The 21,983-nt window shown below is 43.8% G+C and overlaps 1 protein-coding gene across 3 annotated transcripts in view; it reads left to right on the top strand.

Annotated features, from left to right (window-relative positions):
• The window catches only part of MLLT10 (MLLT10 histone lysine methyltransferase DOT1L cofactor), a 125,429-nt gene that overhangs the window by 81,364 nt on the left and 22,082 nt on the right, over positions 1-21,983 (top strand). For all 3 annotated transcript variants that reach the window (XM_068146337.1, XM_068146338.1, XM_068146340.1), the window contains one exon: positions 8,360-8,538. In XM_068146337.1, coding sequence (XP_068002438.1) covers positions 8,360-8,538 — 179 coding nt within the window. The remainder of the gene's footprint in view (positions 1-8,359; positions 8,539-21,983) is intronic.

The following is a 21,983-nucleotide window of genomic DNA, read 5'->3' as shown; positions in this document are numbered from 1 at the left end:
GAAGCATCTTGCCATGTGTATTTAGGATGAAAAGAAAGTATTCAAACTTGAGATAAATATTTAACTATGAGAAGACTGTTTACTCCCACAGCATATTCAGATGATGAGTCAGATAATGCTGAGGATTGCAAGAGTCCTTGTCTGTGAGTTTTGAGGGAGATTTCTATCAGGAGCTTGTTTTTTTTCATTGCCCTGAGGTTAAGTTGGCTGCACATCAGCAAGAAAGTACCAAAAAGAAACAATCTGGGAGTTTTGGTTTGAGTGGAGGCAAGTACAAGTTGGGAGGTGTAAAGGTGTGGTCAGAGCCTGTCAGTTGAGTGATGTCCTGGCAGTGTAGAGGAGGAAAGATGGTAGCTGAAGTCTTTAACACATTTGAAAAGTTCAGTTAAAAAGGAGGACTAGAACAGTGGAGTCATTCAAGAGAAGGCTCTGGGGAGACCTTAAAGTGCCTTTCCAGGACTTGAAGAGGCCTACAAGAAAGCCAGGAAGGGACTTTTTACAGGGTTTGTAGTGATAGGGCCAGGGGCAATGGCTTTGAGCTGGAAGAGGGGAGATTTAGATTGGAAATTAGGAAGAAGTCCTTTCCAGTGAGGGTGGTGAGACACTGGAACAGGCTGCCCAGGGAAGCTGTGGATACCCCCTCCCTGCATGTGTTCAAGGTCAGGCTGGACAGGACCTTGAGCAGCTTGGTTTAGTGGAAGGTGTCCCTTCCTATGGCAGGGGCTTAGAACTAGATGATCTTTAAGGTCCCTTCAACCCAAACCATTCTGTGACTGTATGGTGGTGGTTGGTGGTGTGTGGATTGTGGGGGGTGTGTTTTTTTGGTGGGTTTGGGTTTTCTTCTTTTCTTGTTTTTTCCATGATAACATAAACTGGACAGAATCTGTACTGAGCGTGAAAGAGTTAATTTTTTTGTATCTAGCCCAACGTGGGCAGCATGGCTGAAAAGCCATCTGCCTGTAGTGAGGCCTGGGGACAGCAGTGCTTGAGTAAACCATAAAAATTAAAAAGAAGAGAAGGGCAAGTTACAAATGGATGTTCCAGAGTATCGAGTAATAGAATGCTCTTGTTCACTTGTCAAACATCACAACTTTAACTACCTGTCCATGAGTTTCCAGAACACAGCTCTAAAGCCATAGCTCTTCCTAAGGACAGCTGTGTGTGGTCTTTCGGCAGTTCAGGCAACAGCTGTTCCCCACCACCAGGCCTAACTAATCACAGGGGAATTGCCATTGTTACTGGCCAGCCTCTCTTAATGGCCCACTTTTGGGTAATTCTGCCTCAAATCAAGCAGCTTGCAGCATGCATTCTAAGACACCAGCTTCAGATCACTGCAATCCAAAAGAGAGGGAGCTTTGGAAGTAGAAACTACCGTAGAAGACTTTTATATTAAGAGTGGAGAGAAATCTATGCTGCCAGTGACTCACTATTTGAGCGCTGAGAGAGACTGCGGCCAGAGTGGTTTGAAGCTGTGGTACATTGGTTGAGCTCTGGAGCAAATGCATTTAGTTCTCCCTGGAGATCTTCAAGAAATGTGGCTCACAAGTGTTATGCTCCTATCCAGGGGTACATGTTTAGTGAGCCTGAAATGGCTTTGGTTTGAGTATGTCACACTGAAGTAATTTAGGCTTGTCTTGGCTCACCATCAGCTCAATAAAAGTTGAGATTGTTGTGTAGGACAGGGGCTGATGGCTTCAAACTGGAAGAAGCTGGGTTTAGATTAGACACTAGGAAGAAATTCTTCCCAATGAGGGCATCAAGGCACTGGAACAGGTTGCCCAGAGAAGCCTGGAATTGTTGAAAGCTAGGTTGGATGGAGCATTGAGCAACCTGGTTTAGTAGGAGATGTCACTGCCTATGGCAGGGTATTAGAATTAGATGATCTTTAAGGTCCCTTTGAACCCAACCCATTCTATGATGCATCAGTTATTCTTCCACATCTGTCTAAAACTTTCTTCTTGCATAGATCTTTCTATGTTGTGATACACTTGAGCTGTAGGCTTTTCCTGTAGTTCTGAGCATGTGTCTCAGATATGGTCATGGAGCTCTTTATCTTCATGCTCTTAGTCTAGAAAAGTACTTCAAAACTTCTTGAATAGGGCTAGAATAAGTTCTTCATGTGCCTTACTTTATAAGTCTGAATTAAGGTGAACCTTAAAGAGGCAGTTACAAAGCAGATCAAACATTTCTTGTGGGAAATCAGAACAACCAGAGGAACCAAATGAAAGGAAGTTTGTCCCCCTGTTGTCCCTGCCTTTTGCTCCCACTCCTCAAGAAAGATCCCCCAAACCAAACCCACACATTTTAACTGGGGTACACCTTTGCTGTGGGACATGATATGAAATGTTATAACTGCTCAGAAAGGAGTGGAAAAACTCATTTTGGTGAGGTTGGGAGCAAAGTTAAGGCTGCTAATTACAAAGGCTGCTCCTCAAACTCAAAATCTGTATGTTACAGGCTTCTGAAGGCTGGGAAAGTATTTCAGGAAAGTATCACTTCCTGTTTGCCCTTTTGCTGGGCTTTTCTTCTGACAGTTGGTCACAGTTAGAGATGGATGGACTGGGCCAGGAACACAACCCAGTTCTCCCTATGTTCCTAGCCCAGCCTGTCCTTCATCTGCCTCCTAGTGTCATGTTCAGATCTCTCCTTTCAGAGAGCAAATCCACCTGGGCTGGGCTTCTGCATAGAGGGCTGTAGTGCAAGAGCTGTGGCAGCCTGGATGAATTCAGATGAGGAGCAGACACACTGCAGCAGGGAGCTTGCTGATAGTGGCTTGGGCGGTTCTGATATCTTGTAGTTCAAAGACTACCTGTGGCAATCCAAGTGGAATGGAGTGTAGGCTGACTGAGCTGGTTTAGTCAACTCAGCTCTGGTTCCATGTCAGTTAGCCGCTCTGTTCCCCACTGTTAGAGGTTACTGAAGAGTGAGGTCTGTAAGGCAACTGATGTGTGCTGTTAATGAAGGTGGCATAAGTACAAAGTAACTTTCACTGCAGCAGGTGGGACTGGCTGAAGAGTAGAACACTTCCATACTCACATAGATCAGTTCTTGTTCTTCACCCTCATCCCACTGCTGACTACATTTCTGAATGACTGGAGATAGCAGTACAGTCAGGATCATGAACATAGAAATGGAAGTAGGCAGAAGAGTGACTCAACATCTTCTGCTAGCTGAGCTGTCAAGGATTTGGGGTTAATTTTACTGGAAGTGGATCACAGACGTAGGTCTTTGCGGTATATGAAGATGGTATGACTGTGTTCTTAGATCATTTATTCATCATTGCCATGCTGAATTGTCTTCCTTGGTTGTCTGAAGGTTCTTGTTGAGTATTTAGGTCTTTGACTATCAGTCCTCTCTAAAGAATATTTTCCTGCAGTCTGCCTTCTGGCATTAGGTCTGAGACCAGAGTAGCTGTTCCATTATGACAGTGTGTGCATCTGTGTTTGGAATCTTTCCTCTACCCTCAGCAGTTTGTGTTCTTTGGGCACTTGACGCCTGGAGGCTTTTCCTTCTCCCTCATCATGGAGAGGACACAGAATGGGTGTGGACTATTGACCTGTGACAGAAGCTGCTGGGCTCCATCTAAAAAGGAACCCCCCCCAGTTACTGAAAGGGAGGGAAGTACTGGCTTGTTACCAGCTGCAGAACAACACCTGTCATTTCCGTGCGCTTCTGGAACTGGTACTTCAGAATCTTGCCTGTCTGAAAGGGAGCTCTACCACTTTGCTCAGCAGCAACAGCAGAACAGCCTGCTTGATTCTTTGGTTTCAGATTACTTCCTTAGCATCCAAGCTATGGCTTCATTTTCTCAGATGAATTGAAAGGGAATATTGTTGCTAGCTCAGCAGTTTCAAGCACAACTTTCTTCTCTTTGTAGACAACTGTATCACAGTAACCTGGTTTTATTTTCCTGTGTTTATCATTACATTCACTTTAGCTGGTGTCCATAGTGCAAAATAACACAGTGGGATATTTCTTCCACTATGAATATTCTGCTGGAACAGAAGAGGCTCTTTTTTATGGCATTGAACTTAAATTCCTCTGCATGTTTAGCTTTCTACATGCTTCATTCAAAGGCACTTTTCCACTTTGCTCTGTGTAGGAAGTTGTGATGGTTTTAGGGGAGGCTTTCTGAGATGAACATAGGAAGTGAAGCTGTACAGCTTCAGGGTTTGTAAAGAACTTCTTGGTCTTATAGCTCAATCTCTTTTGATTTCTGTGAGTCCCTTTGAGGTTTTTGTTCCCACCTCCCTCTCCTGTGTCTGTTGTTCCTGCTCTAAGCAGGAAAGTTCAGCAGTTCTGCACTACTTGTGTGGGGTCACAAGTTTACATCTTAAAAAAAAAGTAGTCATTCTTTGCCCCTATTCTGCTTATTCCTTAAGTTTTACCAAAATGCTAGGATCAGCAACCTGTGACTAACAGCTCCAAGAGCTTCCTCTTTTCACAACTGTTGCAAGTTTCAAGTTAGAGACTTCTCGATGGTGGGGAGAACATTTTGCTGGCTTCTTAAGGAAGCAGCTTGCATGTTTTTGCTCTTGATTTTGGTCCACAGTTAGCTTTGAGCCTGTTGTCCAATTTCAAATCAGCTGGATAAAGGAGTCTAAAATATGTGGGATGCTGCAGTAGGGAAGGGCAGAGTATGGCTATGGTACTGCTGCAGGAGCAACCGCTGTCTGGTTTTGTCTGTGGCTGAACTAGGCAAGCACCAGCAGGGGAGGGGAAAGTGAGGGAGCTGAGTCATGTAGTACTAGAAAATAAATAGAACTGAAGATTTCCTAGCTAGATACAGAAATCATGGTTGGAAATTGGAGTATGTTGATGTCCTCTGAGAGATGCAACACTCCTGAAGGCCAGAATTCAATCTGCTTTGTTAACTCTTCTGCTCGTGGAACTGCTTATTTTTCAGCTTTTGAGTAAAATCACTAGATTTGTTGATTGTGCTGCTGCAGGGTTCTCTCTGACTTGAGGCTGTTGTGGGTTTTTGTGTGTGTGTTTTTGTCTTCTGTTCTTGAAACTCTTATTTCCGTTTATTTTGTCACTGTGTCAGCAAAAAGAATGCCTTTTGCCCCTCTGCATACTCTTATGTGTTCCCTGCTCTGCAGTACTACCCTTCTGTGCTAACCAGGCAGCTGCTTGTTCTCCAGAGATGCCTTATTTTTTTCCCCTGTGCTTCCCTTTTTTGTTAAGCCTTTCAGTCCAGCAACACAGGCTGTACATGCATTGTAGCTGCCAGAGCCTGAAGCCATGTTTTGTGGGGCTTGGTGGTGTTAAACACAGTCAGACTTCACCCAGCAGCGTTAGGCATCCGTTTCCACCCGCAGCTGAACAACTTTCACCACCCTCACTGTAGACACTGGAACAGGTGGTTGAGGGAGGTTGTGGATGCCCTCTCCCTGGAGGTGTTCAAGGTCAGGTTGGATGAGGCTTTGAGCAACCTGGGCTAGAGGAAGGTGTCCCTACGTATGGGCTGGAACTGGATGATGTTTAAGATCCCTTCTAACCCAAACTGTTCTATGAATGAAGTGCATTGCGGTTTAAAATGCTGAAGGTTGTATTTAACCCTGCTGTTTATGCCTCTGGCAAATGACACCATGCCATTCATCACAAGCTGTAGCTATTTGGCTTTTCAGCATATGGCAAGGACCTCAAGGTGATTTGTTTGTTTTAAACATTCATGTGGTTTATAGCGATTTGTTCAGGCTTTCATTATTCTTCCTTCCTGATCCACAAAATGATTTATCTCTTCCCAAACTCCAACAGGACAACATGATGGGGTTTGAGACATTATAAGCATGTGCTTTCTTGACTTTCTAATGTGATGTGCACGTAGGTTTTTATCCAGACATATTTGAGACAGTGTGAAAATCAAGGATTTATTTGTGTGCTCAGCATACACTTCTTATTCAGATGCTTGCATGGGGCAATCTCTTGGTTGCACGACTAACTCCTGAAGGTGCATGTACTTTATATACTGAGTAAGGTATTGCTAAATGGAAATACTCCACCCCAACAGAGTGTGCACACAAGTCATGTGTGTCCTGCAATTTGCAGCAACAAAGAGTGTTTTTAATACTACTACTACTACTACAGCTGCTAGTACTAGCAACAAACAACAGCTTACCCCATTCCACTGAAAAACTATGCTGCTTGTCTTTCTTTTGAAATCAGTTTTATGCCTGTGATTTGGTCTCTGCTTGTATCCCAGAGTTTTGCTTTTAAGAGGAAGAATAAACCTTAGCATTCAAATAAAGTCAGCAGAAACTCTCCAGTTACTCCATATGTCAGATTTTGGAAAATGAAGGGGAAAAGAGTTTCTGTTGCTGGCAAAACCTCTTTCTTTTTCGCTAACTTGACTCTTACCAAAATTTTTGGCTTCTCCACTCATTGTTATTGATGCAATATGACAGTGACAGCATTCCTGATGATCAGCTCTTAAGATTTAATCCTCAGTGGTGTGATGTTTCATTATTTTTACCCTCAAAATGAACAGTTCCTGAAGGCAGATGAGGGCATGAGAATCTCAGCTTTTCCATGAATTTGTGTACATTTAGTTGTTTTAGTACCTTGAAGATACAAAGGGTCAAAAAGTGTCATTTTGAAATCTCTGATGGAAATCAGGTTTGAAAAAACAAATGTTTTGAGGGCCTGGGGTGTATTTCAGGTTTTGTGGTTGTAGTTATGTCACATTTAAGAGAAGACTCAGTAGCAAGGGTCTAGTGGTTAATCATGTTTGGTTTGGTGCTGTGTAGGATCTACACCATAGACTTTGTTGTCCAGTTAGGTGAGGCAGATCTAACTGGGGAAAGGTGCTAACAAAGTGAACACATTAAGAAACTTTTAGCTGTTAGTCATGCCATCACTGTTGACTTTGGGGTTGGTGACCAAAAAAAAAACCAAAGTGGAAGGGGAAGATGACCCCAGAAGGTGCTAAATGGAAAAAGATACGGAGGTCAGTAGAAGAGTGGAGCAGGTATGGAACTGTGCTGTGAGCAAGAGGCTGGGGACAAGATGAGATGACAAGAAGTCACTAACCTAGGCAAGAAAAAAACCTGTTGTCAGAATGTGTCTTCAGCTGTTTGTTCATATTTCCTCTCTCTTCTGGGTCTGGCTGGTTTTCTCTCACGTTTTTCTGGGCAGCTAGCAGAGGCAGGGAATTGAAGGTGCATCGGTGTTTGCTTATTCTGTGTGGGTTTGTATGATGGTCTCCCTTGACTGCCTGTGCTCAGAGGGATTGCTGGGTGGCGAGTGGTGTTTGAACATTGCCTATCTTCTTATTGTCACTGCCTTCTCCAGATCATTATTTGTATGAGTGACAAACTAGCTCCACCCTTTGCCTTCTAACTGGCATTTCAGTTCTGTTGCTTTTTTTGATCTAACCATGTTCATTCTACTTCTGTTTACTCCCTGTGGCACTCTTCCTCTAACTGCAGTTCAGTGCTGCCATGCTTGATATTCCCTGGCCAGCTGACAGCTCACTTATCTAATGCACGTGGAGCCTAACAGTTTCATAGACAGGTACTACTTCTTGTCCTGGGCTTCTGGTCAGTAGGGTTTTTTTCCCCAACCTATATACTGAACCTTACCCTGCATGTAGATGAACAGAAGTAATGGCTTCACAGAGGGGTATGAACTCTTCCTGTTTAAATTGCTCCCGTACAAGTGTGGCTAATGTTAACTTGTGTAGTCCCTTTCCTTGTTGGCTGCTCCAGCAGAAATGTGCCAAGCATTCGTAGATCACGGATGGAGTTTGAGTTTGCGAATCAATGAAATCCCGCCCAGTTCTACCAGCAAATCTGAGAACTCTGTCCTCAGGCTTGCTGTCAGTACCTTTCTGAAAACACACAGGCAATCCTTAGCTGCCAAAATGACAGTTTTGGACCAACCTATGTTGTTTAGAAACGCTGTGCTTTAAAGTTATAAAGTACTTCCCCCTCCCCCCCCCCCGCCCCGTTTCTCTCGTGTCTGTTCGATTACACAGCCCCAGTACTTCATTCTACAGCATTTCACTGAAAGAACAAACTCTGGTAGCAGACTCAGCTGAAGGCAGGCATTTTAGCCCAAAAATGCTGCTACTGTTAAATACTTGAGCAGTTTGCAACGCACGTGGTTTACAAAAACCTCGACCTGAATCAATCTGTGATCCCTGAACCGTAGGATGTCAGGTGACGAGAACGCTTTCAACCACCAGCATGGTTAGAATGTCCACTCAGGAGCTTTTCTGCATTATGTATTAAGTGATCTTGTTTGTCTTGATTAATTTTTCTACTGCATATTTACATGGCTACTAAAAATAAAAAATAAAACCAAGGGGAGGGGGAGAGAGGGAGATGCATGTAATCGTTTTTGTAATTTTTTTCAGGTATTTTTAGCAGCAATGATGTAGCAGTATCATTTCCAAATGCAGTATCTGGCTCAGGATCTAGCACTCCCGTTTCCAGCTCTCATTTACCTCAGCAGGCTTCAGGCCACTTGCAGCAAGTGGGAGCTCTGTCACCTTCAACTGCGCCTTCTATAACTACTGTTGTTGCTGCAACTCAGGTAAACTATCACAAGAGTTTAAGATAGCAAACAGTCTTCTTGCCCTGCTTATTCTCGATGTTAAACGGTGATGTGTTTGGAAAACAGGCTAAGAAATGCTGTGTTTGTGATGCAAATGCTAGAGTGGCTGCAAGTTCCTCCTGCTATTGCACCAGTCCCACATCCAAAATGATCCGTGAAAGTGTGTGGTAATAATGACTCTGTTATGACTGGTAGCATAAATGCTGGCTACAGTTCCTCAGTGCTCTAGGCAATGTCTGTTATCAGCCATGTTTTAAGAAAGGGTTTAAAGGAGGAAAGCAGAGAGCTTTGCACATTTCATGCAAAAAAGGCTGGTAGCAGTTACAAAGCAGAGGGGTTTATTTGGGAGGCTTGACAAATGGATGACTAAGACTAACCCTGGCAAAGAGGTGGCCAAGGCTGACATCTTGCTAGCAAATGAAAGCTGATTTATATGCCGTAGTTTTGTATTGGAAAGAGCATGCAAATTTAGCCCTTTCTTGAAAGGGGCCTACCAGAAAGCTGGGAAGGGACTTTTTACAAGGGCTTGTAGTGATAGGATGAGGGGGAATGGATCAAAGCTGGAAGTGGGGGATTTTAGATAGGATATTGGGAAGAAATTCATTACAGTGAGGGTGGGGAGACACTGGAACAGGTTGCCCAGGGAGGCTGTGCATGCCCCATCCCTGGAGGTGTTCAAGGCCAGACTGGATGAAGGACTTGCGCAAGCTGGGCTGGTGGAAGGTGTCCTTGCCCGTGGCAGGTGGGTTGGGACTAGGTGAACTTTAAGGTCCCTTCCAACTCTAACCATTCTATGAACTTGTAATTTGTGTTTGGTGATGAAGGGATAAGGGAGGCACTGGAGCAGTGCAGAAGGGTGACAGACTTGAATTAATGAACCAGAAAAATACAGTGAACTCTTTTATTAACCTAAATTGGGTAAGGCTGCATTTATCAAGGCAAGAAAGTGCCAAGTTACAGGTGTGGAGAGCCACAGTGATGGGAGTGTAAGCATGAAGGAATGCTGCACTGGTGGTGATGGGTTTATACTTTGTGTTTCTTGTGGTTTTCATTTTCTGATGGGAATCTTTAGTATGTGCATATAAGCTATCCACTTTTAATTCATAGAGGGTATAATGATTAAAGACAGTGGATATAAACCTGAAGAATTAAAATCATAGAATGTTAGGTGTTGGAAGGGACCTCAGAAGATCTAGTCCAACCTCCCTGCTAGACCAGGGTCACCCAGGGCAGGTCACACAGGAACACATCCATATGGGTCTCCAAAGTCTCCAGGGAAGGAGACTCCACAACCTCTCTGAGCAGCCTGTTCTGGGGCTCCAGCACCCTCACAGCAAAGAAGTTTCTCCTCATGTTGAGGTGGAACCTCCTGTGTTCCAGCTCATACTTCTTGTTCCTGTTGTATCAGTGGACACAGCCCAAAAGAGACTGGTCCATTTATCTCGACACCCAGCCTTCAGATATTTACAGACATGGATCAGATCCCCTCTCAGCCTTCTCCAGATTAAACAACCCCAGGAGAGATGTTCAAGTCCCTTCATCATCCTCATAGCTCTCAGACTACCTCCAGTAGATCCATGTCTCTCTTGAATGGGGGAGTGCAAAACTGGACACAGTATTGCAGGGGTGGTCTCAGCAGGGCAGAGCAGAGGGGGAGGATTACCTCCCTCGACCTGCTGGCCACACTTCTCCTGATGCACCCCAGGGCACCGTTGGCTTTTTTGGCCACAAGGACACATGGGTGTCCCATGGATGCCTTATTGTCCTTCTCCATGGAGCTGCTTCCAGCAGAATGATGCCCAGTCTGTACTGGTGCCTGTTGTTGTTCCTCCTCAAGTGCAGGATTCTACACTTACTGAAGTTCCTGGGGTTGAAATCAAGCTTAGTACATACATACTTCTGTGTGTACAGTACAGAGAGAGCAGCAATGCCATGTGCAGGCCAACACAATACATTTCAGTATCAAATAACACTCTGATGTTACAGGTAGCAACCTACTGGGCAATTTCACCTCAAATTGGATGAATAAGTAATGAAACCCATGATGCTTTGGCAAAGAGCCAGTATAGCTTTTGTGAAGGGAAAACACAACCACTTGGAGTTAGTAATTTCAGTTAATTCCCAAGGAGTGTTGCACACCATAACTCACTGAAGACACTTAAATTGAGTGGGCTGGAGATAAGGGGAGAGGTTGTGTCATAGTACAGTAGCAGATTGTAAGATTTCAGATATCCCAGACAAGGAGGTGTTCAGTTTTCACAGGTTTACCATCAGAGACTTGGAAAGATCAGCCTTGTGGCTTTTTGTACAGCTGTACAGCTCAACCCATTCCTAAATGATCTGGGAAGAGGAGGAAGAACAGAAGCCAAGTTTACTGATGATGCTGGGTTATGCCATGAGCTGTTATCATAGAATAGTCTGGGTTGGAAGGGACCTCCAAAGGTCTTGTCCAACCCTCAGTGAGGATCAGCTATCACTGCTGAAAGACCTCACCAGCCTGTGTTGACAAGGTGGTCAGAGGACAAATGAAATTAATGTTAAAAGGAGAAGTCAGTTTCTATTCCAAACAGATCCATGAGATGTCAAAAGAGGTGCAAGAGGAGCCATGGTAGTGAACAGTGGCAAGGAACAACATCTTCGTATGGAATGAGTAACCAGTGGCCTGAAAAGGACACTGAGATTGGATGAGACAAAAATGATGTGGGAAAGTTAAATGAGCGAGACTTGTGCACCATCACTTCTGTTTGTTAGACCCTGTCAGAAGATAAACATGGGGCTTGTTTGGTTTCAAGAGAAATGCACAGTATGGGCCTTGTGGTCACCTTGTGAGTCTCCTGTCACTCAGTTTTCCTTCCAATCTAATAAATCCAGAAAAGATTATTAGCTTGTGTTCCATGCTGTGCCATAACTGAATTTAGATGCTGGTGTTCCTCCTGAGGTGGTAATCAGTTGTCTAGTAAAATGCTACTTGCTGGACATAGAGATTTGGTTTTCTTCATGCTGTTCCTCCTTTGTTTTCCTGTGTCTGGGTATGGCCTTAGGTAGCTTACACTGCTTAGTTCAGTGAGGCTTCATTAGTGCAGTTAACTCTTGCAAGATTATAGGGGGAGAAAAGGGATACAGGAGGGAAGGTACAACCCCCACAAATCCCTGCTCCTGATTTGCTGTGAGTGATCCTCTTGGCATGTTTGTTGGTGCTTTTGTTTTTGCATGTAACAGCAAATTACTCTTCCCAAACATATCTTTTCCCTCAGAAGCATGTCTTTAACTTCTGTGTGAGCATTAGTGTGCTCTTGCTGAGAAGTCATTTTGGTTATGATGTTAATTTTTCCCCCTATTTCCCAAGTTGGAATTTGCACCACGCTGAGGTCCTATGCTCAGTTTATCTCAAAGACTTCCTGTAATGACAGCTAAAACTTGGTCAGCCTTTCATGTTGTTCTGTACCAGTTTGCTGTATTGCTCTTTCTGATCCTTAGTGATTCATTAAAAAAAAAAGCAGTGATCTGTGTGTCTTTTGGTGACATACAGCAGGATTTGTACGCTGCTCATCAGGAAATGATGGTGGTTAGATTGAAAAATGAGTGTTGTTTCTTAAAGGCATGGTTTCAGTAGGTTTAGTGTTTCATAATGAAATGTTTGATGCTTTGGTCAAGACAGGATTGAAATTGGCTGAGCTGTCTGTCCTTTTTGATGACTTAAATGAGTGCCCAGTACCCTCCCCAGGGCTCTGTGGCTGTTTGGTTCTCCATGTTGGGAATACAGGCTCAGATTGCAGAAGTGGGAGTGAAGATTTGGACTGGATTTTCTTCCAGTCATTGGTTAAAGCCATGTCTCAGGCTGTATTTACTCCTGCGTTCAAGGATTGTGTCCCCTCATTAAAGTATCTTGTCACTTGGAGTACTGTGTCCAGTTCTGGTGCCACCAGCATAAAAAGGACATTGAACTGCTGGAGAGAGTCTAGAAGAGGCCATGAAGATGATCAGAGGGCTGGAGGCTGAGAGAGCTGGGGCTGTTCAGCCTGGAGAAGAGAAGACTCTTACAGTCTTATAGTGGCCTTCCAGTACCTACAGGGGGCTACAACAAAGCTGGGAAGGAACATTTTGCAAGGGGCAATGGATTGAAGCTTGAGGAAGGGAGATGTAGGCTGAGGATTAGAAAGAAATTCTTTCCAGTGAGGGTGGCAAGGCGCTGGAACAGGTTGCCCTAGGGAGGTTGTGGATGCCCCTTCCAGAGGTGTTGAAGGCCAGGCTGGAAGGTTGAAGGCCTTGAGCAACCTGGTCTAGTGGGAGGTATCCCTGCCTATGGCAGGGGGTTGGAACTGGATGATATCTAAGGTCCCTTCCAACCCAAACCATTCTGTGAATCTCTGAGTCTCATTTTGATAGTGTTTCAGTGGCTGTGGGAGTTGCAGGCAGTGGTGTCTTGAGCATGTGCAGCCATTTCTTTTAAACATTTGTAGCTCATTGCCTCCTTGGTGTGTGATTCAGTACTCTGAGCTTCACATTTCTCAATAAACAGAGATTAATGTTCAGGTTTTATTCTTACTCTGGAAATGTAATGGGATCAAACTCTGACTTTGTGGGTGGTTTTTTTTTTCCCTTATCCTTTTTCCCTTCTCCTTTGTGATGGTATCTGTGCTTAGTGACTGCAATAAGCACATCAGTGAGGCAATTTCAAGCAATGTTGCCTGTATTTGTCACTAACCTGGTCCCACCTCTTACTGCACTTCTTTTGCCACACAAGCAGCTCATAAAGAGAAAGAAAAGGCCAAGAAGTATCTTTGACTGCCGTCCTTGTGGCTGGCCCTGAGAGAGGGGAAGGGAATAGTTGTTAGTTTCCTTGTGGTCCAGGAGGTATTTGTGATGGCTGATAGGACCTCATCAACATAGTGTAATGACCTGCTGCCTCCATGGTGGAGATGTGCTAATTGGGACAGTTGGTGCTGCTACTCAGTTGCAGCTCTAAGTGAAAGAAGTTTGCTTTAATCACTTCATTATCCCTTCTGAAGTTTGCTTGGCTTTACTCCCTTTAGGAGCAGTGGGAAACCAGCAGGGTTTTCTTTGGCATTCCTGCAGTGCTAGTTATCCTCCTTTGTCTGATCCAGCTTTTAGAGGGAGATAAGGCTTATTTAGTTCCCCCCCCCCCCCCCCCAATTCATTTGGAGTTATTTGTTGACAGTAGAGGAATGTGAAAGCTCAGATCTTTTCAGATTCTGAATGTAGGGCACCAATGTTTCAGAGGCTTCTGTCCTATGGTTTTCATTTTCTCACTTTCTGAATTAGCCTAGCCACTAATCTTGGGTTTCTGTAGTGCCCTGCTCTTTCTCCACATCACTAGTTTACACTGGTTTGGCTTTCCTGTTGTAGGGGTTTTCTTCTTGTCATAATTTAACTTTGCCCATCATCTTGCATGCTATCAAGAGAACTTTCTTCTCTTTTTTCTACTCTGACACTCATGGAAAAATAAGTGAAAACACAGGAAGAAAGGAACTTTGTTCTTGGGTCTTGTCCCCATCAACAGATTGATTAGGAGTAGTTTTGGGGGTAGTTTTGCACCTTCCAAAACAGTGATGGAATTGTGAGGGGGGATTGAAGAGCACATCTTCCACAAGCAGTCTTTGCTGAAAATTTGAGGGGTTGTTTTTCCAAGTCTTCAGAAGGGAAAATTGGGCATTTTCCTGGGACAGTAACATGCACATACCTGATAGATAGTGCTCTCCAGTTTGTAGCTGTAGCCTTAGATTATGGATGTCATATTCTCAAATTGAGTATGGCTAAGGGAGGTACTCTTCCATCCACTTCTCTTCCCTAGTCTTGCTCCAAGAAACATGCCTTGTTTCTGCCTTGCTTATTTGTTTAGTTAGTTATTTATTTAAAATAGTTAAATATTTAGCTCAAAGTAAACCTGAGGCAGGGAGGAAAGTTTCAAGTAAGCATCTGAAGTTTGCTAGAGCTGGGCAGGAGAAAATCCAAGTCAGTTTAAGGGAAATTTCTGGGCTGTCCTCTCTGTGGACTCTAGCAACTGGCAGGTCTATTAGCTGTCAGTGTTTAATGAACTTTTCTCTGGGGACTGGAATGAATACATGTTCAAAACCCAAGCTGCCCTCACTCCTAGGACATTGGGATGTAACAGATGTGACCATCTCAGACTTCACTGGGTGGTTGACTGCCTAAGTGTGCTTTCTGTTTTGTGTACCCAGAGGTACACATCACAACCATGTGTAGTGGCTAAGTAAAGAATTCAGGGTAATACTCTTGCAGACACCTTTGAATCAGAACAACTTAAAGCTAGAGCCTTCAAAATGCTCTAAGCAGTAATCCTTTCTTGCAATGCAAAGGATCTAATTAGGGTAAATTACATTAGACATGTAACCAGAGATGATTTTCATAACTTAGGAAGACCCTTACATTCTTCACATTTTTGGGGCCACTTCCTGAAGTCTGTATTTTAGTGTAGAAGTCATTGACTTGTTGAATGCCAGATCAGCTTTCCTGAAGTCCAGTGTGCAGAAAGCAGAGATACCTACTGCTTACCTCCAGGGCCAGTAATGAGTGTCTTGTGGTGGAACCTTACAGATCATCTCTGTAAAGCATAGATGGGTCTTTTGACAATATGTATTGCTGAAATTCTCCAAAATATGCTGTTTCTGGTGATCATGACACTGGTCATACCAGTCTCTTCCTGTCACTGCTGCTGATTCATTTGGTGTAATTAAACACAAGAGACATGTAACTGCAGAAGCAGGCCCAGAGGAGGTGATCAGAGGGCTGGAGCACCTCTCCTATGAAGACAGGCTGAAAGAATTTAGTGTGTTCAGCCTGGAAAAGAGAAGGCTCTGGGGAGGCCTTAGAGCTGCATTACAGAATCTGAAGGGCACCTAAAGCAAGGGTGGGGAGGGACTCTTCAGAGGAGCCTGTGGGGATAGGACAAAGGGCAGTGTTTTGAAACTGGAGTGGGATAGATTTAGGATGGATCATCAGGAAGAAGTTCTTCCCAATGAGGATGGTGAAATACTGGAACAGGCTCCCCAGGGATGTGGTTGAGGCCCCTTCCCTGGAGATATTCAAGATCAGATTCAGTGTAGTCCTGGGCAGCCTGATCTAGTTGGAGATCTCCCTGCTGACCTCAGGGGTGTTGTGCAGGATGACCTTTGAGGGTCCCTTCCAACCCCACGCAATCTCTGAATCTGTAATCTAGAGTTAAGGGATCTTTCCTGCAGATCAACAGGGTGTTTCATAAGTTCTCTTAGTTACTTAAGTTCAGTGTGTACATTGCCCTACAGTGTGTGGTGGTTGTGTTATTGTTTGCTGCTTTTGTTTGCGTTTTTCAGAACCAAAACAAAAGTAGCAGGTTGTACAAACTTGTGGTGGCCTTGGTTGTATTCCCCTCCTCTGCCTAAAGAGGATTTATATCACCATTAGTATGAGTGCTAATTACAATAAATAAGGAAACATCTGGAGATGATGACAGTGCATGGGTTAAGCAGTTTGCTTAACCCATATCATATCCCTACTGTGGCACTAGAATTCTTTAATCCATGGGAACAGTGGACACCTGAAAACAAATTAACATATTTTATGTAACTGTGTTGGACTTGATGATCTTTGAGGTCTCTTCCAACCTTGGTGATACTGTGATACTGTATCAAAACACCTCATGGTGATAAAATGTCTCCAAAGAGGTTCCTACCCACTGGGTCAAAGGTAAAATCTTAACCATGGATCGCAGACTGCTTGGGTGCTGAAATTACTTTGTTCTGTTCATCTCATCATTTAATAGCATAGAATAGACCAGGTTGGAAGAGACCTTCAAGATCATTGTGTCCAACCCATCATCCAACACCACCTAATCAACTAAACCATGCAACCAAGCACCCCATCAAGTCTCCTCCTGAACACCTCCAGTGATGGTGACTCCAACACCTCCTTGGGCAGCCCATTCCAATGGGCAATCACTCTCTCTGTGTAGAACTTCCTCCTAACCTCCAGCCTAAACCTCCCCTGGCACAGCCTGAGACTGTGTCTTCTTATTCTGGTGCTGGCTGCCTGGGAGAAGAGACCAACCTCTGCCTGTGTACAGCCTCCCTTAAGGTAGTTGTAGAGAGCAAGAAGGTTACTCCTGAGTCTCCTCTTCTCCAGGCTAAGCAACCCCAGCTCCCTAAGCCTCTCCTCACAGGGCTGTGCTCCAGACCCCTCACCAACTTTGTTGCCCTTCTCTGGACACCTTCCAGCAAGTCAACATCTTTCCTGAACTAAGGGGCCCAGAACTGGACACAGGACTCAAGGTGTGGCCTAACCAGTGCTGAGTCCAGGGCAGAATGACCTTCCTGCTCCTGCTGGCCACACTGTTCCTGATGCAGGCCAGGATGCCATTGGCCCTCCTGGCTGCCTGGGCACACTGCAGGCTCACGTTCAGCCTACCATCGACCAGCACCCCCAGGTCCCTCTCTGCCTGAGAAAAAAATCTGAAAGGAAAAGTCAGCACATCCAGAGCAAAAAGAAATAAATTATTGTGAAAGAAATGTGCTGCTCATCTTTGGGACTCGTTGCCACCAAGAGGTTACCAGCACCAGTAGATGCAGGAGGTGTGCTAAATGCACCCCTGGGTGTGCTGTAGGCAGAGTGGAGGTCACTGCGGCGTGTGTCAGACGGCAGTGCACAACAGGGACTTGCCTTCCAAACCCACTGCCCTCTGCTTCTGTCACTGCCACTTAAATTCACGAGTCTTGCAAAATTAAAACTGGGAAAGAATCATGCTACTAAAGGTTTTCCCCAGCTAAATTTTCTTGTTTGGCACTTAAAAGCCGGTTTAATTCCTTGTTACTCCTAGGCAAAATGGCTAAAAATCCAATTTTCTTCTCATTCAATCTGAGGCTTTTTGGGGTGGGGGTGGAGGAGAGTGGCAAGGAGGAAGAATTTACAGCCAGAGGGAAAATTCCTTCTAACATGTGACTCAACTGGAAGAACAAAGGAATCATAGTTGCAAGTAATCTAGTCTTTAGCCCAATTAAAAATCTTTCACTGTTCGTATTTTCCTCTTGCTTCAGTGGGAATGTCTGTGGCTGGCCTTACCCCAGGCTCAGGTAGTCAGAAAGGCAGTTGCAGGATTTTGTGCAGGGCTGCATGCTGAGACAACTGCATCGATGTTTCGCTCTAGCAATAAATGTTTTCTGCCTTCAAGCTGAAGCTTATTTAGCTTGGCTTATCTGGTGCTGCTGTAGCAACCATCAGTCTCCAGGCAACTGAGGCACATTGACCTCTTCGTTGAACTGAGTGTAGCACTACTTCAATTTAGCTGCCTGAGACAATAGTAATGGTGTTGGGTGTGAGAAGTGTGAAATTTTTCTACTCTGTATGCAGTGTGAGGAATAAATAAAAATATTTAGGTGAAGCTGAATGTTTAGGTTTGACTTGCAAACGATTTCAGATTTACCTGGTGTGTGCTTTGTTAGGAGCTGCCAAGTTCCTTGCTGAGGCAGGGTCCTGGCAGGCCCTGTGTCAGATGTTGAGGATCTTGCAGGCATTGGCAATGCTGCTGCTTTAGGTGGGTTTGTCCCTTAAGCAGCAGACTGTTGAGGTTTATTTAGAAGGTTAAAGTGGCAGTGATTGTGAACAAATGTATTATCACTATTTTGAAGTTATAGGTTATCTAGAAAGTAGTTCCTTTGCTCTTCAATCCCTGATTTGCCATGTCACAAGTGTCTGGCTTCCTTTGGAGCGCTCCCATGAAGCAAACAGATTACAATATGGGTATACTGGGTTTATTTCCTAATCAAGTCACTCTTCCTGCTAGGCAATAGGAGAGTGAAATTGTGATTCCTGATTTACAGGTAGATGGTCTTGAGGCAAACAGATTCTTGGGTACAATACTGCTCCCATTGTCTGTGGAGAGCACGTGCAGGTTAAGTGCTAAGAAGCCAGAGGTAGATAGAAAGGATGGAGGAACAAACTTGAGGTAAAAGAGGTTTGTGTTGATGGGGTAGCTGTGTTTTCAGATTGATCTGTGGGGGAGGTGGAGGAATCCCAGGGTCTGGTGTCTGTAAAGCCTCCTTTTTAAACAGACATACACAACAACCAGCAGCCAGCTCTTAATAAGGTAGCATTCTAGCAAGGTTTTGTAGAACTATCTTTGTGTGTGCATCTAGTTTGTAACTAAATGGATTTGAATTGGTTAGAATGTTAGCTGATTTCCAGGCTAGTTAATGTGGAAGGGATGAGTAAACTGGTAGTACAGTTGGGGTTATAGCTTTTTTTCCCCCACATTATTGGAAGATAGACCTTCTACCCATGTGGTTTTTAATGACTTGGTGTGCCCTTGTTGTACACTGGGCAGAGGTATAAATTAGTTTCTGTAGGTGTGCCATTAATTTTTCATTCTGCCTTTCAAATCCCACTGTGCTTCCCAGTTGCATTCATTCATGCTCCTCTTGGAAAATACTTGAGTGCTGCAGTTTGAAGGTTAGATGTTTTGGTTTAATTGAAGGGATTTATTTGTGCATTTAATCAAAACAACTGATTCTCAAAGACAGTGTTTATTTACTTGCTCACAAACAAGAGTCTTCATTACAGCTGGAGGTTGAAAGTAATATTTTGGTTAGTACCCTAAACAGTACTAATGATGTGAGTAATGTATCCATAGGCTGATTTTTGTGTGTGTCATGGATACAGATTTTAATTACAATCATTTGATGTTTGTAATTAATGCTCTCTTTGATTGAAAAGTTGCCTTTTCTTTTTCCTTCTAGCACATCACAGACACTTTTTCTGATTTAATTTAAACTTTTCCAGCCTCCTAATTAAACTTTTAAGTTAATTCTTTCATTTCAGCCAGGTAGTGAAAACATTTATTGTAGAATTGCACTTTGATTATCTGTGTTAAAAACACCCCAAACTTTAAGGACTTGATTGACAGCCAGCTGAAGATGAGCCAACAGTGTGCTCAGGTGGGCAAGAAGGTCACCAGCATCCTGGCCTGTATCAGGAGTAGTCTGACCGCCAGGTCCAGGGCAGTGGTTGTACTCTTGTACTCGGCACTGGTGAGGCCACACCTTGAGTCCTGGGATTTGGGTCCCTCCCTCCAAGAAAGACATTGAGGTGTTGGAGCAGGTCCACAGGACAACAAAGCTGAGGAAGGGCCTGGAGAACAGGTCTGGTGAGGAACAGCTGAGGGAACTGGGGGTGTTTAGCCTGGAGAAAAACAGGCAGAGGAGAAACCTTCTGGCTCTCTGCAACTCCCTGAAAAAAGGTTGGAGCCAGATGGGGGTAGGGCTCTTCTCCCTATCCTCGATTTGTAGGCCAAGAGGAAATGGCCTCAAGTTGCCCCAGGGGAGATTTACATTGGAGATTAGAAGCAACTTCTAATGCCCAGGGTTTTCAACCACTGAAACAGGCGGTTTGATTCCTCATGGTTGAGGCAGTTGATTCCTCATCCCTGGAGGTGTTTCCAAGAGGCAGAGATGTGGTGCTGAGGGACATTGTTTAGCCCCAGCATTGGTAGAGTTAAAGAATGGATGGACACAATGATCTTAAAGATCTTTTTTAACCAAAAGGATTCTGTGATTCTGTGCCTTCCAAGTGCTTGGACAGTTCTGGTGGCAGTATGGGATGGGTTATGTTGTATTGTTTCTGTAGGATGAACAAGTGAAAGACTACGGTGGGTGTTAGGGGTTGGTTCACCTTGGTGATGAATGTGTGCTAGCAGGTGAGGTGAGGTTAGCTGTAAAAAGCAGACTTTCCACATGCAGTCATCAATAGTGCTGCAGGCTGATTCAGTCAAGAAGTCAATACATTTGCTTGGAAATTAATTGTGTTTAGCTTACAACTACAGAAGAGAAAACATAAAGTTAAAAAGAAGTAACTAGAAGTATCTGCTTAGTTAAAACATAGAGGAGTGTTTACCCTGCTGCATTGTAATGTCATTTTGGATTGTGCTAGTTGGCTTGAGAAGCTACATGAAGGAATGTGGAAACAGCATTTTATTCAGGATTTTCTGTGGTGTCCTCAATTCCACCTGCATTTTTGGGCATCTAGAAAAGTTAACAGGAATTGATATTTTTGTTGTTGTTGTTTAATTTTTCTAATTGGAAACTTTTACAATTGGAAATTCTAAGCACATTTCCTGTTTGTGGTGAAAGCATCCAAGAGTTGTGTTGAAGCAAGTGCTGCATGAAGAGCTCTTGATTGGACAGAACATCCTTTTTGGCTTCCTAGAAATTCAGTTGTATTGCTGCAGTTAGCTGCAGCCTGCCCAGCTGTGCTGCCATCCCTGATCAACAGCCAACAGAATTCGGAGGAGAGTGGCTCCCCCATGCAAAGTTAAAGGTGGTAACAAAAGTTGTGCTGTTGCTTCCTTTTATTCTTGCCCTTTCTTCCTGTTGCACTGGATACCCAAGAAAAGCCAACTGTTACCCTCTCCCTGTAGTGTAACCGGCCTTAAAAATTCTAGGCGTAAAAGCTAAGCTAGGAAGCATAAGGCCAGGTTTCTTGTGCTGCTGTCACTTGATAGGCAGCTTGTTCCACCTCTCAAGAAAAGCAATGAATTTATATAGCTGTGTGTTATCCATCTTTGATTAACATTATGCAGATAGCATTGGGATGGGGTGGATGGCATTAATACCTTTGACTATTTAAGCTCATATAATTGTAATGGAGATTTCCATTTCAACATCACTTTCAGTAGTACTTTGTTCAGAGAGATGTTACTTGCCATTGACCAAAACCCATCAGCTTGAGAAGACTTCTAGATGAAGTAAGGTGATGTTAATATTTGGTGTAGTGCTTGCATTCTCTCCCATATTCACGACGCTGGACAAATGCATGGAAAGCATTAGTGACATCTCAGAAGTGCAGCAGAAAGCTCAAACAGAATTTAGCTTTAAACTTCACCTGCATTGGTTTGGGTGTTTTTTTAAATACTGTTTACAGTAGTAGCTGGCCATAAGTAATAGTTGCTGGAAATAGTTACTGGTAATATCTAGTGCTCTTGATTTCGTTACTTAGTGTTAAGGAGCAGTTTTGTGTCTCTATCACAGTATTGTGCTGTGATGAATAACCTAGGAGGGTTGGTAAATGGGATGACCCCAACCATATCAATCTGGCACTCATACTTCAAGGATATAGGCAGGGCAGTGGTGTGTTTGTATTTTAAACAAGAAGTAAAGATCACTTTTAAAATTACTATTGACAAATAGGTCTTGGCTCAAGTAGGTAATTAGGTGATCTGTCACTAACTGTAAAGCAGAATCATAATATAAGGCACAGCTACAACATAGCAGTGACTGTTTTTAAAGCAGAGGGGGAAAGGGATGGTGATTGGATAAAAACTGATGAAGAAGCTGTCTTGGTATTGGCTGTCCTAGCCATCCTCGTTGTCCTATCGTGAAAGGAGGAGAGTTCAGTAATGGTTTAACTACTATTAAAATCCC

This window comes from Melanerpes formicivorus, unplaced genomic scaffold (genome assembly GCF_026170545.1).
Source record: "Melanerpes formicivorus ecotype bairdi unplaced genomic scaffold, bMelFor1.0.p_v2 SCAF_13, whole genome shotgun sequence".
NCBI classification, from domain to species: domain Eukaryota; kingdom Metazoa; phylum Chordata; class Aves; order Piciformes; family Picidae; genus Melanerpes; species Melanerpes formicivorus.
This window is presented reverse-complemented; position numbering and strand designations above follow the sequence as displayed.